Source organism: Eufriesea mexicana, unplaced genomic scaffold (assembly GCF_001483705.2).
Source record: "Eufriesea mexicana isolate 0111107269 unplaced genomic scaffold, ASM148370v2 scaffold572, whole genome shotgun sequence".
Classification (NCBI taxonomy): domain Eukaryota; kingdom Metazoa; phylum Arthropoda; class Insecta; order Hymenoptera; family Apidae; genus Eufriesea; species Eufriesea mexicana.
The window spans coordinates 829,662-851,820 of record NW_016908738.1 but is presented as its reverse complement, the minus strand read 5'-3'; the positions used below and the strand labels follow the sequence as shown (position 1 = coordinate 851,820).

The following is a 22,159-nucleotide window of genomic DNA, read 5'->3' as shown; positions in this document are numbered from 1 at the left end:
GGAAACATCATTTTCAACGCTGCATTTTATAAACGTTTTTCAAGTAGCAATATACAAGTCACTAGAATGCATATCCAAATTTCTATATTATATAATATATTTTTCTTGTGCGTTAAAGAAAAATTAATTTATCATATAGTCTCTAATCCTGTTGATAAATGGCAGTAGCTACGTCGTAAATTGTTAATGGTCCCTTATATTTTACTAATATTCAGTGAAGCAGAAATTAATTTCGTATATACGAATAATGCTTGATTCCTTCAGAGTTGTATAAAATACACTAAAATTCGAATGTAAAATTTAAAAAAAAGGTGCATCCGTACTGAAAAATTGGAATATATTATAACACTGTATTGTAATTCGTAACATAGCTTGTATTTGCATTTGATAATTATGATTAATATGTAGATATAAATTTATTAAATGTTATATATATTTTTAGACAAGCAATGCGGGAGAAAGATGATCTTAAACATTTAAAGTATTGACTTATTTTATTCTTACTAACAATTTTATTTATTGCATCTCAGTACACAAGTATTGTAAAATACAATTTATTTTATATTTTGTAGTATCAATATTTTAATATTTTCTTTTGCGCACGATGTCGTGTAACAGTGTATATTGCTACTTAAATGATAAATAAATTAAATTTTTGTATTTTGTGTACTTTCCAACGATTTTTGATATCTATATATGTTTCTTAAAAATGAAGTTCTGGAGACAATATCAGACTCCTTTAACTTATTTACCGCCACATATTCGTTTTTTTTTTTCCATAATAAATAATATTAAACATAAATTCAATTAGCGTTTAAAGAAAAAGATCTAACGAAAATAATAAACTTTCAAGAATAGTAATGCATACAGTACAAACTAAGGTCAATAAAAGTTAATATTTTTATTTGACATATTCAACATAAGTTATCTATTGAAGACATTTTATTCTTATTTTTAAATTATACATTTATTATATTTTGACATGCTGGTTTTAACAGTGTTTAATGCATAAAGAAATTTAGTTAATCAGTATATTATAATGTACACAAACCATAGTAATACTAATGAACAAATTGTAGGTACAATTTTAATGTGATCTTAACAAATGAGATATGCTAAATATAGCGAATAATTAAACATAAAACAGAATAAAATAGCTCGTAAAAAGTAGTATCTTCAGTCAGACATTTACAGTTCTAAAGTGCACAAAATTTTTAAGTAATTAATAGACAAACTTAAAATAAAAAATAGTTTTTGATAATTATAACAATAGTTGCAACATATTATCGATGAGCAAAACCTGTCTATAAGAATTTTGAAATTATCTGATATTTATATTTTATATAATTTAATTTCTGTATATTCAATGTTGTAATAATAATATTACTCCTTAACTATACATATAAATTCAATGAGTTTCATATCTAAGCGGAATTGAACTCACGTAAAACTTTTGTGTTAAGAGAAATTTAAAAAGATTTTAATAAACATGAATTTTACATAATACATACATCAGTTTTTACAGATATTTATGTTTAGATATTTATAAATATTATGATTATTATTGAAATACTGAAACTTTTATTAGAAAATTAACATAAATATGTACATATTTTTGCCAGTATGAAAGTAAAAAATAGGTTCATTCTAAATACAATTGTCATTTCCTTGCAATTAATGTTTTAAGGAATAAATGTTAAATATCTTTTTCAACCAAAGTTACAAATCAAGATCCTCTAAAAGTTGATGAGCTTTAAGAACTTTTTTCAATTTCATGAGTTTATAATTCATAAGTTGTACTATACTTTCATAATATGATATACATTCTTTTTGTTTAGCAATTTGTTCTTGTAACCTTGCTATTAACATATCTTTTTTATCCAATGTTTCATTTGATTCTATAGTTATTTCATTACCTTTCCTAGAGACAAATGTATTTGATTTTTCTTCTTTAATATCTACATCCATTATAGATTCCTTTTTAATAAAATCTACTTGGAGCTTATCCATATTTGATACATAAATACCTATGTATTTTTGAAAGCTCCAAATTTTTTTATAATAAAACAAATTTTACCAGTAAAGTTTCCAAATATTAAATAAATTAAACGTTAAATTATATTTCTGTATAATTAATAGTGATTAGATATTAATAATAAATTTGATATTATTTAAAAGAAAAATAATTTGATGAATAATCCTATCACTTCACTCTTCAGTATATTAACTAACAAGATATTTGTAGATTCATTTTAACATACTGGAGCATCAAATGTCCTTTCACGATGATTTCTCCAAGGTTATTCCTTTTATATAAAAATTCCTTTGGTGATGTATTGTTTGTCTCTGAATACTGTATAACATATTATTATTTTATTTAAAATAAAATAGGCAACAATAATTATAATATTCAAAATTTTAGATACAAGTATTGAATTATGATGAACATTAAAAAAAAATTACTTTAAACGTTTACTAAATAATTACATGTTGATATAAATTATGTCATGAAAACTACTGATAAAACTATCGCGCATACTATATATGTGTACAACTTGTGTACATGTACATAATGATTTACTTACGGCAATTTGAAATTGTTGCGTACGTTGTGATTTACTTAAAATATTTATTGTCCACGAAAAGTAACCAAAAGTTATATTTTATCTCACAAATGAAAATACTGTACATTTTTCATAAGAGTAGATAATTTTTTTTTATTTTTTACTTTTAAATATAATAAAATTTTTTATTTTATATGTATTTTAAAGTAAAGCGCGGGATTAAACATGAAAAATCACGCACAAAAGACACTAGTAGTGACTAGCTACTTCAGTAACGTAATCGGCCATTTTACAGTCAAAAATTTGGTTCTAAGATTTGACCACGAAAAAAGGAAATCATAGATTGTTTCATCTTAAAATGTTATGTTTTGTTTAAAAATTTATAATGATTATTATTTATAGATACAAAAAGAAATATAATTAAAACGATATTAGTTAACTTATAAAAAAGTACATTTTATGTTTAAGAAATAGTCCAAAACATTTGATTGTTTCTCCACCTATTACATATTCTCAAATTAATAAGCATCTTATATTTTTCAGCTTGAGGTATTTATTCAAAATTATTATTTTATATAATAAAAAATAGTTTGAAAAAAGAAACTTTAAAATACGTGATCTATAAGGAGAAATTAAAGTAAGTTGATAGAATAAAATATCTTGTTCTTATCTATAAATTTTAATACTTCAAGGGATAGTAGACATGCTTTTTCAACGCCTCTGTCTTTTCCGGTTATACCGTAGCGTGTGTGAGGTAATAAAATTATAGGGTACTTGGTAAAATCTCAAACAATCTAGTAATGCAATGAATGTTGTGATATGTTATGCGTGTTATTTAATATCATGTGCTATGTTTGTGCATGGCTAAGTATTATTTTTGGAAAATAATTTTTATCATAATGGAATATAACCTTCTTTCTTAGTTTTTATAAATATTTGTTTTTGTATAAAAAGTTCACACAAATATTTTAATATATTTGTATATATGTTAAGTAATTAGTATTATCAACTTAAAAAATGGTGAAAATTAAATCTATTTTTTATGTTTATATATAATACTTTAAATCTGACAATTTGATATGGTGGATGCATAACCTATTAATTTTTGTGCATTAGAAAACAAATAATATGCAATATAAGTATCAACAATAAGGTATATATATTGTTTATATCTAATTAGTATTTAAATAAAGTGTAACCAAGTTAGAAAGTTTATTAAAGTTTTAATTTTATTTTACTGTATATCAATATTATCAAATATAATATTAACGATTTATTTAATGAAGTAAAAACATTACATAATATAATATACTTGTACTTTTATATAAGAATAATACTTATCTGCTCAAAATATAATATATGTTACAATGTGATTATCAATTATGTTTGATTAAAACTTTATTATACTTTTAATTAGTGTATTATATTATTATGTTACAGGATGAAGCAAATTGTAACCAACCAGACTGTAAAAATACCTGAGGGATTGACTGTTACAGTTAAATCCCGTTTGGTTACTGTTAAAGGACCTAGAGGTGTGCTAAAACGTTCTTTTAAACACCTTGCTCTTGATATCCGTGTAAGCATAAATGTTTAATGTTTTTGATATAAATATTTATGATATAGTATTTATTTCTAATATAAATATATTTGAATTTATTTCTTACTTGATGATATTTGGATTCCCCTTCATTTTTTAAATAAATGATAAATTCATATCTGATCAATATAATCATTTGAATAGGTTGAAATATAATTCAGTACTGTTTTTAAATGTGCACAGTATTTCTTTTTTCTTCCAGATGGTAAATCCAAGGTTATTAAAAGTTGAGAAATGGTTTGGAACAAAGAAAGAATTAGCAGCTGTTCGTACAGTTTGTTCTCATATTGAAAATATGTTGAAGGGAGTGACTAAAGGATATCAATACAAAATGCGAGCTGTGTTTGCTCACTTCCCCATTAACTGTGTTATTACTGAAAATAATACAGTTATTGAAATTCGTAACTTCTTAGGTGAAAAGTATATCCGCCGTGTAAAGATGGCACCAGGAGTGACTGTTACAAATTCAGCTAAACAAAAAGAGGAACTTATAATAGAAGGAAATTCTTTAGAAGATGTTTCTCGATCTGGTAAGTAATCATTTGTAAATATTTGTTTATAGGACAAATTGTTATCATAAATGAATTATAGTTGTAATTAACTATTATTTTAATTTTAGCTGCTCTTATACAACAATCGACAACTGTAAAAAACAAGGATATTAGAAAGTTCTTGGATGGTATCTATGTGTCTGAAAAAACTACAGTTGTACAAGATGATGAATAAATGTTATTCACAATGTGAATATGGTTTTTATTAATTTGTATTTTGTTAATGACCTTTTATTATAAATAAACGTACTAATGTTGATTAAATACGAAAATATAAATATATGATGGTAAAATACTATTTTTTATAAATGTTCATACAATATGAAATTGAGTAAGTTCATAGATTGGTTATTTTTAAAAAAAATCAAGAAGTTTTATAGGAAATGAAGCATGGGTAATGATATTAATGTATATAGATATGTAAATTATGCAAAAGTAATAATTTTAAGTAATTAAAAAGTGATCAATTGTATACAGAAATTATAAACATATTTCTCAGTAGAAGAGCAATGTTGCAGGCACGTGGATAAGCTTGATAAATATCATGAGGTCGGGTCAATGGTCATCCTGAGTCATGTATTTCATTATGATAGTAGCCTCTTGGATGACAGAAGTCCATTGATTCTTATTCAATCACATTATATTTGATTTTGTATTGAATGGTACAACAGTCTAATAAATTTAATATGTAAATAATGTTATAATCATTTATCGAAGAAAATCATTTTAAGCATTTTTATTATGGCTACAATGGTCTATATAGTGAATGGTTCTAGATAAAAGGTGAAGATAACAATGATAAATACTAATATGCTACGTTTGAAGTACTAAAATATCTCATTCTTTAAATATTTTATTTCGTGTAACGTGTACACAAAATGTAAATTTTCGTGATATTGCAATTTTTTAATATTGAAATAAAGAAAATGTCTTTGTACATTTTAATCAAGGAAGTACCTTTGTACCTCTTTCTAAGATTGTTTAAAACTCGTTCGTTGTAATGTGGGAGTATATTATAATAATAGTACACCAATTTTATATTTACTTTTTCGTAAGGTTCAAGAGGCTAATTAACAATCGATTACATACTTATAAATATTTTTGACAAGAGAAAATTTGTATTTTACTTCACTAATTGTAACTATTACAATGAAATGAAATACTTCTTTTATACTGACTAATTTCTGAACTTACCAATTTCGTAATTTTCCAAGTTCATTGAGATCGATGATAAGTCTGCTTTGTGTACTTGAACTCGAATAGTGGCGTTGCTGTTTCATTTATAACTGATTTGAACTTTATTCAAGCAAGACATATATATGGTTCTTTTTTATTATTATTAATATTAAATTATTATTGTTAAACTCAAAAATTAATTGCTTGTATAAAATTGAAAAATGTTCATATAACAAAGAACTCGTTAACGGAATAAAAGAAGAATCATGAAAGCAGTATGCAATGAAGATATTATTATCTTACACCCCGCAATTAGTAATAAACTAAATAAGACATGTACTGAATATCTTGTATAAGGAAATCTCCGAGAAGAACAGTTATCATTTGTGCAAATGAAAAACATAAAAAACGTCAGGAAATTATTCAAACAAAAAAATGATCAGAATTGTTATTATATACATACATATATGTAAGTGTTAAGAAACAATGGGATTAAAACATTTCTATGACATAGAATATTGTATAATATTATATTAGATATTGACTAATATTATATCGATTCTTTGTTATCTTTCTTCGATGTTGCCGAAATATCAATCTTAATGGCAATAATTAATTCACATAAAAATGACAAAACGGAAAAATATTTGTTTTTATTTTTTTACTTTATTTATTTTTTTGTTTATTTTTATATGGTTTAAATTGCCAATGAAATGGCAAAAAAATTCCTGAATTGATTAGATGGATGATTTTGACAAAAATTTTGTAATTGATAAGTATAATAAGTAAGTAATTTTTTCTTTGAATTTTGTTATATGAAAATGTGTTTGACGTTAAAAATTTTTAAATTTCTTTTTTAAAAAATAAATGAAGTAACCACCTAAAATTGTTGATAAATTTATAAATATTTGTCAAATCTATGGTTATTCCAAATAACTCATTTGTAATGTATATCCAGTATATCGAGTAAAGAACAGTGTAAAAGGAGGACATAATAAGGGAGGTACTGATTATCTATCTTTAAGCGCTACTATAATTCAAGTTTGAAAACGCTTTCATTACATATATTTTCTTTATAAGTATTTAATAATTTAAATAGTCAATAAATTCATGTAAAAAATTAAATTAAATTGGACATAGTTTTCGAAAAATCAATTACAATAAAATTATTTAAATATAGACCTTATATCCATTATCATACTATTATTTCTTAACCATAAAGTACACGATTATATTTTTATAAAGCGTATGTAGGTATTTTAAAAACTTTATGGCAACGGAAGATACTTTTAACACTGCTTAGTCCGCACATGATATTAAAGATATTCAACAACATGATGCAAACAAAAAATTTATTATAGTGCCTATTGCAATGATACATGATCAAATTATATGTAATGATCTTCGTTATTTTCGATTTGATACATTATCATCAATTAAAATATAAAGAATAAATATTTATTAATTTTGCATATAAAAGTGAGAAAATACGAAAATAGTGGTTTAACGAGTATGAAATATTGGGGTAAGAGAAATGTCTTGTTTTGTCTGTTTGACTTTATCTTCGATGTTTCCGAAATTCATACGTTTAGATTCTCAATGGTGCGTTAACACATTAATGGGATAAATTATATCGTAACGATTTTCATCTTCTGTTAAGGATTAACTTTGCTGTTCTATCTATGCTTTATTTAATTCGATCTCTATGTGTCTCTCTTGTCCGCTTTGTCATGCAATACTGTATGATTAAATTTCTAGATGGATAGTTTCAACCAATAACGAAAATTTGTCACTACATGATTGTATCGAAGAAGGTGGACCAATTACACTAAAACCAATCGGACCCGAATTCCTTCCGCTCATCATCTTTCCATCTCTGTATGGTACTTGAGAATCGTTATGTGAAATAGAAAAAGAGAGGGGGCGTGATACTCCCGATCGGCAGGCGAATCGCGAGGGGAATAAAGACATGATAGAGGGAGGCAGTAAAGGGAGAACATGCGTGTCGATCGGCGGTAGTAAGCGGTTAGGTTCTTGTGCATGCCACGCGCTCTACGGAGTTGTAATGAATTTTCGTATGTGGTCATGTCCGTGACACTTTTGCCCGCGCTTTCGTAGTCATAAGCTCGCGTTTTATCCGACGCAGCTCGTTTAAACGCACGTGTGTCAAAATATCCATCGAATTAGTCGTGAAAGAGCTGGTGTACTAAAATTATCCCGAGAAAGCCGATAGCAACAGATTCGCCGCGTTTTTTGTACCCTTATTCCGGTAAGTGTGTATTTTAGATATTTCTTATATGACGAACGTGCTAAAAACTTAATATACATGGGGAAATACGTTTGTGTGCGGTAAAGAATTCGTAATACTGTTTCTGCCGATGATTGTTATTAAAAATTGAAATAATCAAAAACAATTTGTGAAGTCATATATAAATTATTATTACAATAAAATTTTTGTTTGATTAAAATAAGTTTGTGAAGTACATAATTTGTAAAATATTTGTTTATGAAAACATCTGCAAAATGGAATAAGTGACTATGATATAGTTATGGACGTTTTTGTAAAATGATGTCATATTATGTTGTGCTATGTATCTTATTAAAATACCTGTTTAATTATGTTCGAATGTAGATTATAAATACATAAATGTGAAATGCATTAGGAATATTTGTTATCATTTTTGTTTGACATTAATATTTAAAGAATAACTTTCTTTACTTGCTATTGTTTTCATTGTCATAAATCATATTCGTTTAAAGATATGTATTTGGAAACATTTTTTATCTAATCAGGCTAAAGTTTTTTGCATCGATAATGTCTAAAATTAATGTTTCCTAACCTTCATAGTTAACCATGTAGTCTGTATTAAATCGTTGTCATTTATGTTCATCAATATTTTTAATTTAATTAATTGCGATGGTACGCGCGGAGAGGGAAGGGAAAGGCTTCAAATAAATCGGAAAATCAAATAGGAGGAACCTCACGCTTTGTTTGAAGACAAACAAAAGCGATCGAGTATCATGCACGATTAAGATTCGTGATTGCTTTCACTACAAAATGAATAGGGTGAACGACCTTATGTAATAACAGGTATTCAATTCTATGTTTGTTCCTCTCTCTTATTAGTTTCCAAACGTGTGTATATTTCATTAGAAATTAATAAGGTTATATTTATTGCTAACTTCGTTGTTTTGATATTTTTTAACAAAGTAAATAATTTTAAGATATTAGAAATAGTTATCGATGTTGAATAACGTTCAAAATGAACTATCCATCAGATGTTAGTAGAAACGTGAGGTAATATATCCTTGTCTGTCTTGTCCTACTTCCTAGCACCTCTCGAGGAAGTCGATGGAAATCGTACAATCTTTCCGGATTTCGAACGAATGGAACTGCATCCCGTGTGTGCAGTGACCGACATAGAAAGCACGCGAAGTGAAATTTGAAAATTTCTCAGCGTTATTATTCTCGGAAATAATAAGTCTGCACAAGTATGTTCTCATGAATGTATTAAATATTTAATATGATACAAGAAAAGAAATTAATTTCGATTGTAAGAGGGTTGAATGAAGTTTAAATGAAATTTCTAATACTTTTGCAGAAAAGAAAAAAAAGAAGAAAAATAGACGTAGATCGATTAACGAAAACACCTTAACAGTTTGAGGTTAATGATCATCGATATTTGGATGTAGGAATTATTTCAGATTATAAGAATATGGAAGGAAGTAAGTAGAATAGATTATGGTATAGAACGTAACGTACTTTTATAGAATAGGTTATGGTATAGAACGAAATGTACTTTTATAGAATAGGTTAGTTTTTAATTGTAACATTATACGAGTGTATTTGGATAGAGTTCATTTATTTAAGTCGCAATATCATTTTATTTGAATTCATGTTTTTTTTCTATAGGCATCATAGTTTGAGGGAGGATTGTCATGTATCAAACTCAGTATCAATTTCATACTATCGATATCGGCATCCCGCAGCAAATTCTATGAAATGACCGATTGAACTTTGCGCATATCGTGCAGTGTGCGTATACTGTTGTTCAATCATTTTATCAGCGGAGCATTTAAAAGCGGGACAGAATTTACTAAGCGAATTTTGAAAAATCTTCTGCAGCGTGACTTCGATCTGGTTTTCGTAATTACGAAATATTATCGTATCATGACGCTTTACATAAGAATACGTAGTAGATAAAAATATGGAATTAGATATTTCCTGCTTGATAGAGGGATAAAGGCATTTCTCAAAAAGAATAAAACAATTTGATATTTGGAGAGCTATTTGAAAGGCTGATAAAATTATATTTATCGTGTGTATCTATGTGTAATCAGACAGATACATTTAAGAAACATCTGAAAAACATTTTGAAAAATATTTAAATGGAATTTGGTTTCTTATATCAATTATTGCAGTATAAAATTTTATAAATACTTGATGTCCTTGAAAACGTGTTTGGTCAAACTGGTGTATCGGGTTAGGACAGAAAATAGAAAAATAGAAGATAAGCCAAATATTTTCGGGGACACGGTGTTATTGCACCAATAATACTATATACCAAGTATTAATGTCGGTACTTGAAAGGAGCAGAAAACATTGACTTACATCACTTGTTTCTTTAATTTGTAATAATTGGTTTATGCACGGACGTATTAATGTTAGGAAAACATTATGCGGATGTTCACGTTCTGTTGAACGTAACAAAATTTTTAAATTGACATTTAAACTGAATTGGTAAGGAAACTTATTGAAACTGTGAGTAATGTTTTTATGCTTTTCCAGGAAGTATTTTATCGGTGTCACTAAAAATTTAAATTTCAAATAAATATCAACCAAGGTATTAGATAAATATTTTTTTCTCTTTTAACTGATGCTCTTAGTGTCACCTATTAGACATAAATACCGACGTCAAAGGAGACAAAAATTGTATAAAACCATAATAAAATATTCACGCGAGTTATCCGTAATGAAGTTGTTTTGTTTGCGGTCTCTTCGTTCTTCTCGAGTATATTAATTTATTTAACTGCAAAAAGATATTCAGGTGTTATTTCTATCTCTGCACAGCTTTGAATTTAAAATAAGATTTTTGAGAAAAGACATCTTACATAACAATATATTACGAAATAATTGTATTCTTTGGATTTCAAAATGGAGCTTGACCAATCTACATTTTTCAAATACGAATTATTATTTCTTTTTTTTTCATCGATAAAATCTCGAAATTTGATGTTTCCTCATTCTTATGTAATAGAATAATTGTAGTGGCTGTTGGATGTCGATTTACCAATGTATATTTGGTTTTCGAGGTAATCAAAATGCGGCACGAATACCATTGAACTCAGCTATAATTAATTCTAACAAAGTATGTCAATATTTGCTATTCGAATAAATTAAATAGGCCTGAAATCAGGGACCTTTTTTATTCGCTGTGAATAGGTATTGATCAGAATAATATTATTTGTCTGTGCGAACTTTTATATTATACGATGACGTTATGAAATCCACGTATTTACAATTTTAAATGATTGTTACTGCATGTCATATACCGTCAATAAAACAAACTGATTGGATATAAATAATTGACGCATAAACTTAGTACATTCATACGTACATATGTGATTTCTAATAATTACAAATATCATTATAAATATAACAAGTGAATTGCACAATCATAAACTAGTCGGTGCAAGGAGCAAAAGTCATTTTGAATTCCTTAGAAGGAGGAATTATATATGATGACTCATATAGCGAATGTTAGCAAGCAGATATATGTAAATACATAATCATCCATGATGTGCAAGTTCGATAAAGTAACTTTGAACTTTGTACGCGAAGACTAATTTCTCTCAACAATCGCACGTTAATCATCGTCTATCAAATGATTTCAAACAATTTAATTAATTTCTAAGCAAAGACTCTTTGTAATTGTTTATAAAAGTTGTATTATAAATAGTATTTGAAAATAATAATCATTATTGTTCTATAATGTTTAAATTTATACGTGTTCAGATTCGTGTTCATAGTGTTTAGATTCATTCGTAATTCTTATTTACGTTTAGATTTGGATTCATATTAGATTCACACATGAACAATACATTTCAATTGCATTGTTTGCATTGTAACGCGTGCAACATATGCATGATCGCAAGAGTTACCTCGATCCTTCTGTTTTTGGATCATGAATCACAAAGGTTTGTTATATGATGGTATTCCTGAGTCTTAGCGTCTCTGTTTCAGCGTCACTCTCCCCTATCGTATAGCTTCATGTTCGTTTCAACACCCTAGCAAAAATAACGCGTAGGAAACAAATAAAAATTATCCATGGGAAACGATCATGAATAATTTTTATTCGGGAATAGCAGATAAATTCTCTTAAGAACAAAAATTACAATTGCAACTTGCATTATTTTATAAATTGAGTTGCAAATAAATTATTTATCTTAAATCTGTTGTGTGTACTTCTAACTTGCAAAGATACATGGTTGTGAATGCTTATAACTAATTAAAATAAGAGTTAAAAACTCTACCTTGCAACTGACATGATTTCGATATATTACCAGGGTCAATCTTCTGATTGGTTGCGGTATAATTCAGAAAAGATTTCCAAATATATATGCAAAATTTTATGAACAAAATTTTCACTCGGAGAAGAAATCGATATGGAAGATTCGTTGCTGTGCATTGCTATCGTGTCAAGAATAATAAACGCTGAACTTGAATTATACAATTTCTTGTAAACAACTGCTGGTTTGGATCTTTAATGATCTCTGTTGGACTTTCATTGTTGATTCATTTCACGCGATAAGATTTGCGATGTACTTCGACCATTTGTTGTAATTTATAGCTGTTGGCTGACTATTTGCCTGTGAATAATATATTTTTTGTACGACGATATGATTTTGTTATATTCGTACTTCTTTTTAGAATAATAATCTAAAAACATATTAATTTTTATATTTTCGTGTTTCTATTGCATATAAAATTATATAATACAACTGTGCTACATTCATCTTATCCTTATTCCATTCTCTTCCTCATTGGTCAGATATACTTTTATTCGTCCTATTAGATTGTTAGAATTTTAAACGATATAGGCGGACGTCACTACAGTTCGGTTGTACTTCTGAAACAATGATCGTCGTTTAATACCATAAACAAGATTACGGTTATCGCCGTGGAGATAGACCACTTTGTTCTCTTTGAGGAAGTTTGCTTAATAATCAACTGTTTCAATGTCGTCGATGCTCTCTTAACGACACTATATATGCATTGTTTTCTTCTTTATCACATATGTATGTGAAACGAAGAAAATGATATAGGTAAACGTTGTTTATAGTTAATTTAAGATCCTAACGAGTAGTGCCAATCATAGAAGTTGAGAAAGTCGTGATTTTTTAATTATGTTTTAATTGTTCCTCGATTTTCTCCATATATTTACGTTGACATTAAGTTGAATATTATGCATTTATATCAATTATTCATATTTCGAAAGATTAACTGTGATCATTGTGCAAAGAAGTAATGAAATACTGTTGTAATTAACGTTTTCAATAGCACTTGTTTAAATGAACGTAAATAAATTTTCATTAAAATGTACCAATTTTGATTATTTCTTCATCGGTGATATTGCCTCTAGTAAACGTTTCTCTATAAACCACCTTGGTGTTCTTATTATTCTACATGTAATCGTGTGTATAGCAGAAACTAGGATATCTCCTGTTTCTCGCTGTTCCATCCTTTTGCTTGACCTTTGGACACCCAACGCATGTTATATTTCTAAATAGCACGCAAACAAATTGTCGTAAAACAAATTAAAAATTTTATAATTCTTTTTTTAAAGAGAATTATTTGTTTCTAAAGCTATTACTTTTTTTATTATCGAAGCTTATGCTTACCGGATTTTAGGGATCGTCAAAGTGTTACTTATGACTGTGAAGTAACTATAATATAATGCTGCTGTTATATCATTATAACAATTTGCAGAATCACTGTCATTAAATGATTCATGGTGTGACAGTGTCGATACTTTGCTATATCATGTATAAGAAAATAATAACAGGACAAATATATTCTGTTCTCAATCTCTGAAACCATTATTAATGAAGAAATTAATGTCCAATTATGTTAATTGGGCAGAATCTTCAACTTACTTTCCATACTCATCTCTATTTCCATTTGTGTGACGTAATGTGAGTGCACGTGTTTCGATGAAATGTGAACAGAAAGTTCCACTAACCTTTGTCGTGTTTGACCATAGATTAATCTAATCTAATCGAGGATCAGCACCGAGTTTTTACGTGATTTCCGTTAAGTCATGTGATTGAACTTCACCAGTAAGTGTTTCGCACGATTTCGCGTGTACTGTTAATATAAAAAAAAAAGTCGATTGTTATTTAGATCTGTAGAAAAAGATTAATATACATTCGTAATAGTATCACCAGTTTAAATTACGCAGGCAAAGTTCTCGATTTACAAGTTCATCGCTGATCAATTGATTATTGTGTTTCTTGTATAACTGGCATAATTTGAGATATGTATGCCAAAGGTGAAGCAATTTTTTCAATGACTCGCATGGGTGAATCGTATCTGTTCGTAGACACCGAATGTGGATGCAGGTTTGTAATACGGCCGCAAAGAGGCGTTACAGGCACGACGAAGGTCCTGTCCACCAGTTAAAACAAAGAGGCGCGACAAGTGGAGGCTCTGCATAGGTCTTATTTCAGTTTCTTTGATTTCGTGAGGTCAATAGCATGTTATAAAGCTCATGTCTGGTAAATGGTTCTGAAAGAAGCACTTTTGTGCGCAAAATGTTCACGCGTAGCGTGTTGATGACTCAAGCTATGGAATATGTCTATTTTTCATAGCTACTTTGAATTCGCATTTAGAAATGGTGAAAGGAGAAATTAACGAACGATAGCTCATCTAAACACATGGAAAGTATGGTTCGAGTGCCATATACGATCTGTGGCGTATTTCATTATTAGTTTGTGTAATAAACCTATATAATCGAAGAGAAACTTCTTAATAGTTACGTGTCCAATTTTGAAAAAATTACATATATTCCGTCATAAAAACTTTTTCTCCAAGAAAGCGTTGTCATGCGTCATTTTTTTTTTTCTTTGACAAACCCTTGCACAATTTTTAACTGGACTATTTCCAAGTACGAACGTTTACTATTTTGTTGCCTTAACTAGATATCCGTGGAAACTTCCTGCGACCTCCGGAAGTAGTTGACTAACAGGTTTTTGTGTTCTAAATCAACATGTAATAGCGACGAACACTGATAGGAGCCATTTTTGAACTTGCTATCTGACGTTTGAATAACGGAAATTGCGTTCTGAAATTTTAATTAATTATGTTCTAGAAAACGAAATTTTACTTTCTTAAATATACTCTATATATAAATATACCATAGATATACCTTAAATATTTTTATTCTATCGATAGAACATTTTTATTTCGTTATTAAATACTGGAAACCACATATATATCCTCATAGGTTTGATCCTCAATTTGTATCATTTGCGTATTTTTTCACTTAACCTTTTTTCATAAGAAACACGAACATACTATGTTTAGTTAATAAGTCATTTTAGTATTACACCAAGGATAATGTTTAATTACATAATATGCACTGTACTTTGATTTCCATGTAATAATATTCTTATATAATAATTAAAACGACTGTCGCACGATAAAATCAAACACGTTGAATAAAGATAATAGATTTGACTCACTAAGTTTAAGAAGCCCACGGGGTGTTTAAATTGTTACAGGTGGCCTCCTTTGAGACTGCGCATATGATGCAATTCGATGTTCGAACTATTCAGTTTTTTTCCATAGACTACGATTACCTTGGTACTAAGACGTTTTATCCAAAATATTTTGTCTGTGACCTAAAATCTCGTAATCTTTAAATCTGTTGAATATGATACCTATGTAATTGCTCAACAACTTATCTGAAAATATCTTTCATCATTCGTGTTCTCATATATAACTCTCATCTTTCTTCCAAATTATTCTGGACTTGGACTTCCATGCGCATGCGTAACATTTTGTTTAAATCTTTCTTGTAATGCAAATTTCTCTTAATTAACGAAGTATCAATTTACAGCTTATATATAAAAGAACGAAATCAGGCACGTATAAAGTGCAAAGTTGTGTCAGAGTAGACAAATAATATAAAGTAATGGGGATAAAGCAGCGATATGGAGACGATGGTTGACGATACTGCGAAACATTTTAACGGTCAATTAACCTTAAATATATAGAAGAGGACTAATGCACGTGGACTTTATAAAAATATATGACAATTTTGCTACATTAAAGTACTATTCTGAAGTTAGCATATATATAGAAAGGATTAACTATGAACATTATATTTTCTTTATGTTCTTTCCTGTAACAATGATCCCTTTCTCTATGATTATAGGCTCGCAGCGTTTGTTTACCTATGTTGAATTAACCAGTGAACGTTCGAAAATTAATACTCTCTGGCCGCTTCACCCTCTCGTGCAATATTCTTGACGATGGAAGTACTGATGCACGAGGTGAGCAATGGCCAGGGGACAAACATAATCGATACGAAGATTTATACCTCACCTAAACTGCCAGTGAAGAAGATGGAGAATGCACAAGTCAAGGATGGAGCACATTTCATGGAAACCGACTCAATGGACACCGTTGATATGATCTTTGAAAACATCACGTATACGGTGTCTCTCGGTTATAGGAAAGGTCAGTGTTCTCTGAGTGCCCGAACGTTTCCTCTTCCTTTTCTCCGTTTCTTTGTGTCAGATCCTCAAGAAGTATATCGTATTCTCCAAGAGCAACCGCAGCATTAATCACGGCTTTAGAAAAAAGGCTGACAGAAATTAAAGTTGGAACAATGACCGTCATACTTAATTAAATATGCAGTAAAAATTAATATCAAGCTGTAAGGGAACGATCCGAAATTTTTTTAATTGGTCTGAGAGACAGTTATGCGTTACTTTTTGATGTATTTGTCAGTTTAACGCTAAATTTCGTTTCTTCAGATAAAAGAGTGTCGGAATTTCGGCATGCATAATTTTCCCCGCTTCTTTAATCGTTACGTAAATTGGTTGGCCTGATATTACATCAACGCAAGTAATTATTAATTGGATTTAAGATGCAATTTTCTTAATGTATCGATGCGACAAGTGATACACATTAATGTTTCAATAAGTATAGATATATATCTGCATACAACTTCGATAGCTTTTTCCTCGAGGTTAATTAACAGTCGTGTACCTTATCGTTATGATATACGTAATCGTTCTGATCACCGTAACTCATCATGCATAGCTAATGTGTCCTCTAAATCACTATGGGGCATGTTGCAGGTCAAAAGGAGATATTACATGGAATCAATGGAAGACTTCCAGCGAGACATTTAATCGCCTTAATGGGTCCTTCCGGAGCAGGGAAGTCGACCTTGCTGGATATTCTGTCGGGATTCAGGACGACTGGTGTGAACGGCACTGTCTACGTTAATGGGCATGCTCGACAAATGAACTCTTTTCGAAAGTGAGCATCGTTTTGTTGGAACTCGTTTCCGCAATGTTGAACAATGTGGGTTTTCACGTAACTGAAGATTAGATTATTTTAAATACCATTACGGACGGTAGTTAGTAACACTATTTTATAATTTTGCACACTAGTAATTACTATGCAAATGAATACTTCATTATTTTAAATATTCTTCTTAATGTTTTTATACCTTATATTATTCTTTGTCATTTTAAAATGATCTATTTTTTATTACTTATTACTCGATCCATTATTTAATCGTCATTTTTATTTATTAATGGTTTTTAATATTTTTTACGTTTTTTATAGAACAATCATATTATCCTCTATTAAGGAAAACATGATTGTTTCAGCCGTAAATTATAGAATCACGTTGTATATCTGTTACTAATGAACTATGACATAAGGAGGAGAAAAATTATAAGCGACCCAATTTATGTAATAGCTTATAAATAAATCATATGTACATTATGTATTCTTATCTATGATCATTGTTTCAATGTGTCTCGCATGATCATCACAGATGTAGTGCATACATCTCCCAAGATGACCGTTTAGAGGGTCTATTAACGGTCATGGAGAACATGACAGTCGCAAGTGATCTTAAGCTGCCTACAAACACCCCCAGATACGAAAAGGAAGCGATAGTAAGTTGCAGTTTATTCCCGAAATCAGTTTGGCAAGTTTTTGATATTTATTCTTGTATCACTGAGAAATTATACCACGAACGTATGGCAAGATAAAGAACTTTTTAGTATGAGAACAATTGAATGTTTGTTAAATTATAGCTTTACCAATTTAAAGGATTTGATAGCTTATTTTTAATAAAAATAAGTATTTTGCAAGAACTTTAAGTGAAAATAAAAATATGACGATATTTAGTAAAAAAAAAAATTGGAAACCTTTTCCTTGATTTCTCAGTACTCTAAATTTTTCTTATATCTTACCAGCTTAAAATACGTAACAGATTTTATTTGTTAATAATTTTTCTTTTATACTTATATTGCTGTATCTATTTGTATAAAAAATATATATATTTGAAATACGTATAATGCCTAAAACTTTATATTTTAGATTGAAAAAATTCTCACTACCTTGGGTCTCTATGAGCATATGAATACTCAAGCGGGGAGGTTAAGCGGCGGGCAAAAGAAAAGATTGTCCATTGCTTTAGAGTTGGTCAATAATCCGACTGTTATGTTCCTCGACGAACCGACAACGTAAGTGCAGTTATACCAAAAGAAATACATTTTTAATTAAGTGGTGATAATATTGATTATAAATCTTAACATTAATCATAACATTGATTTATAAGTCTTGTGAATGTGCATGTGTATTGTTAACATCCTGTAAATTACTATTAGTATAAAACTGTATTATAGTATTTGTACTGATGTATGATGGATATTTTAGGGGTTTGGATAGTTCATCATGCATGCAAGTGATAAATTTGTTGAAATTACTTACGCGACAAGGAAGGACGATTGTCTGCACAATTCATCAGCCTAGCGCATCGATGTTTCAGCTGTTCGATTTGGTACGAAATACTCATTGTTGTAGAAGAAATGGTTTAGAAATATTGTCTGCTGTGCTGAATCATACTGTACATGTATGCATTTTGGCTGTGTGTGTGTGTGCATTATGTTTAATTTATAATTTGGATTTTTCTATTTCATATGTCTTATTATGAGTTTATTTTGTTATTTTTGTATTTGTAATTACAGGTTTATGTTCTGGCGAAAGGAGAATGTTTATTTCATGGTGCAACTAGTCAATTGGTTCCGTATTTGGAAAATATCAAAATACCGTGTCCTGTGTATCACAATCCAGCTGATTATGGTACGAACGATTTCTTCATATATCTGTTATCTATCCACCGTTAAATGGATATAACACACATCGCCTTATGTTTATGTTTAAAATTATTTATGTAAATAATTTTTCTACTTGATTAGCTAGATGTATTATTTTCTCTTAAATGTTACGTTTACAGTGGTTTATTTTAAAAACCTTTTCATGTTATGTGAAAATGTTTCGTCGTTTCGTCTTTTTCCTTTACTTCTTTTCTTTGCAGTAATTGAGCTGGCTTGCGGTGAATACGGAGAAGACAAAATATCATTATTAATATCGGGTTCGGAGAATGGCAAGAGTTTGCAATGGTTCCAGAATTTGGACGCTCTGATAGATATGAACGGTCTGAGGGGTACGAGTAGCATTATTAACGAATTAAAACAAAATATATTAAGAAAGTTACATACAAATTGAATTAGAGTTGATAATGATGTTTTAAATAATGTATAATTTTCTGTTCGTAGCATTACATTCAGTCCAGAAAAATATAAATTCAAATAACAAAAATTCTTCAAGTCTTCAAGCTACGCCCTTGATACATCAGATAAAAATATTGCTGAAACGAGGTTTTGTGATATGTAAAAGAGATACTGTGAGTATTATGAAAATAGGAAGTCTACTAAGTATGCGACTTCTTACTTATATTAATTAATTGTTTTTAATATATGACATAATGTTTTTTATTATTTTTAATTATCATAACTTCCTTTTATTTTGTTAAGTAGCCTATACGCAACAGATATTAATATTTTACTATACATTTAAGTAGCATGTCTAGTGGATACAAATAATCTTTCACTATTTTAACGAATTATTATTGATTTTTATTGTTGCAGACATTAACACACTTACGAATCGTAGTTAATATAGCAGTCGGTTTAATGCTCGGCTTGGTTTTTATTGAAAGTGGTATGGATGGTGCTAGAGTGTTAGATAATTATAACCTTTTGTTCTCTATTCTGATGCATCATATGATGACTACAATGATGCTTACCGTAGTAACTTGTACGTAAAACTTTTTATAATTTGACAATTTATTATTAAAGTCTTTTATAACTTTCGAACACGTTATATGAATAATATGTCAATATTTTTTCAGTTCCCATGCAAATGAATATTTTATCAAAAGAACACTTTAATAGATGGTACAATTTAAAAGCGTTTTATACTGCCATAACGTTGATTGACTTACCCCTTTCTATATTCTGCTGTCTAATTTTTACCGTGATAGTATATTTTATCACGTCACAGCCGTTAGAAATATCACGGTTCCTGATGTTTTTCTCTATTAGTTTATTAATTGTTTTGATAGCTCAGGGAGCTGGTCTTATGATTGGAGCAGTATGTAATGTAGTTGTAAGTATATTTTTGTCTTATTAATTATAACAATACCAATAACGTTTCATAGTTAAAATATATATATACATATTTTAATTGGCTCCTTAACGATATACATCAGAGACTAAACTAACAAATATTTATCAAATTTTAGAATGGGACATTTCTAGGACCAACTTTATCTGTGCCAATGATGATGTTTGCTGGTTTCGGCGTGTCATTACGTGATATACCAATTTATCTCAAATGGGGAACATACATTAGTTTCTTGCGATATGGCTTAGAAGGGTAAACATTTTTTTTTTAGATAATGCAACAAATACATTGCCATTAATACATTTAATAATTCTATTTTGAGAGATAAATCTTAAAATCTCTTTTTTTTTTTGTAAATCCCCAGATTCATTGGTGCCATATACGGATATGACCGACCAGTGTTACTCTGTAAAGAAAAATACAATTTGTACTGTCATTATAGATATCCGACAAAATTTCTCTCCGATATTGCCATGGACGGTGATCAATTTTGGAATGATATTGTGGCGCTCATCACAATACTCCTTTTAATGCGGAGTTCTGCTTATTTTCTTCTTAAGTGGAAGATTATGTCTGTCAGATAAACCGATTAAAACCGTTTTTTAATTAAGTTCCAAAGTGATTTTCGGAAATATTGTTTCAACTTTTCAATCATGATCGATAAATGATTGGTATTTTAATATAGGACATTGTTACAGAAAGTGAGAAATATATTTGCGTTTGTTTCATTTCACAAGTACGGAATAGTGTTTTGTAACAAAATAAAATTATAAGTATATCTTTAGATATTGTTGACACGGTTGTTAAAAAAGTAATAGAAAGGAAACATATTTTTCTAATAAAATGAACATTTAAATGCATGCAAATTACTTTGCTATGTATATAAATGTTTATAATATTTTTGTAAGATTTACGATTCTAAATTAATATATTCAAGAAAATCTCGCAGAGGACACTTTAAATTAGCGATATTTTCGGTTGATAAGAATCGACAGTTTTCAAGTATAATATATGCAAGTTCTTACCGAAATTTAGCAAGTATTCATAACAATATGATACAATGTAAAATTGTATCAGAAACAATTCTAAATTATTCGTCATCTTTTCACTGATTAATAATGTGCCAATTTTTGACACTTCAATATTTTGCTTGTAAAACTAACATGCAGTTGTATTAATCTCTCGCGGTTGAATGAGATTGTATGATAAAGTAATTTTTTGGCAAAGTTAACAATTCCACCACTAGAGATTAATGAATAAAAAGGATTATGCTAGTATATTATAAATGAAATATATATTTAAGATGATATTTTCCGAAATGATATTTTCGGAAGTCGAACGTGATATTTAAAAATTGCTCAATGAGAGTCAATTATCAATGCAAACATACTTTTTACATATCATGAATTTATGAAATAAAAAAATAATTTTGTTTCCAATTGCGCACTTTTCTGTATGTAACTAATATATTGTGTATTCTTATTTT

General features: G+C 28.8%; 2 protein-coding genes across 5 annotated transcripts; both read left to right on the top strand.

The window, feature by feature from the left end:
* The first annotated feature begins 3,276 nt into the window (after positions 1 to 3,276).
* Positions 3,277 to 4,909, top strand: RpL9 (ribosomal protein L9). Of its 2 annotated transcripts, none has more exons than XM_017897707.1 (4): positions 3,277 to 3,318; positions 4,005 to 4,143; positions 4,367 to 4,694; positions 4,784 to 4,909. In XM_017897707.1, the coding sequence occupies exons 2-4, from the start codon at positions 4,006 to 4,008 to the stop codon at positions 4,888 to 4,890; spliced, it is 573 nt and encodes a 190-aa protein (XP_017753196.1). In that variant the 5' UTR covers positions 3,277 to 3,318; position 4,005; the 3' UTR covers positions 4,891 to 4,909. The 2 variants fall into 2 exon arrangements, with proteins under 2 accessions (XP_017753196.1, XP_017753197.1); XM_017897708.1 differs by lacking the exon at positions 3,277 to 3,318 and adding an exon at positions 3,699 to 3,717.
* A 2,971-nt stretch (positions 4,910 to 7,880) lies between these two features.
* Positions 7,881 to 21,482, top strand: LOC108545865 (ATP-binding cassette sub-family G member 4). 3 transcript variants are annotated; one of them, XM_017897665.1, is made up of 14 exons: positions 14,355 to 14,513; positions 16,013 to 16,239; positions 16,331 to 16,635; positions 17,262 to 17,445; positions 17,972 to 18,095; positions 18,523 to 18,668; positions 18,862 to 18,985; positions 19,173 to 19,287; positions 19,523 to 19,651; positions 19,764 to 19,891; positions 20,136 to 20,304; positions 20,399 to 20,655; positions 20,792 to 20,925; positions 21,038 to 21,482. In XM_017897665.1, the coding sequence occupies exons 3-14, from the start codon at positions 16,428 to 16,430 to the stop codon at positions 21,255 to 21,257; spliced, it is 1,938 nt and encodes a 645-aa protein (XP_017753154.1). In that variant the 5' UTR covers positions 14,355 to 14,513; positions 16,013 to 16,239; positions 16,331 to 16,427; the 3' UTR covers positions 21,258 to 21,482. The 3 variants fall into 3 exon arrangements, with proteins under 3 accessions (XP_017753153.1, XP_017753154.1, XP_017753156.1); XM_017897667.1 differs by lacking the exon at positions 14,355 to 14,513 and adding an exon at positions 15,729 to 15,756; XM_017897664.1 differs by lacking the exons at positions 14,355 to 14,513; positions 16,013 to 16,239 and adding an exon at positions 7,881 to 8,160.
* The last annotated feature ends 677 nt before the right edge of the window (positions 21,483 to 22,159 follow it).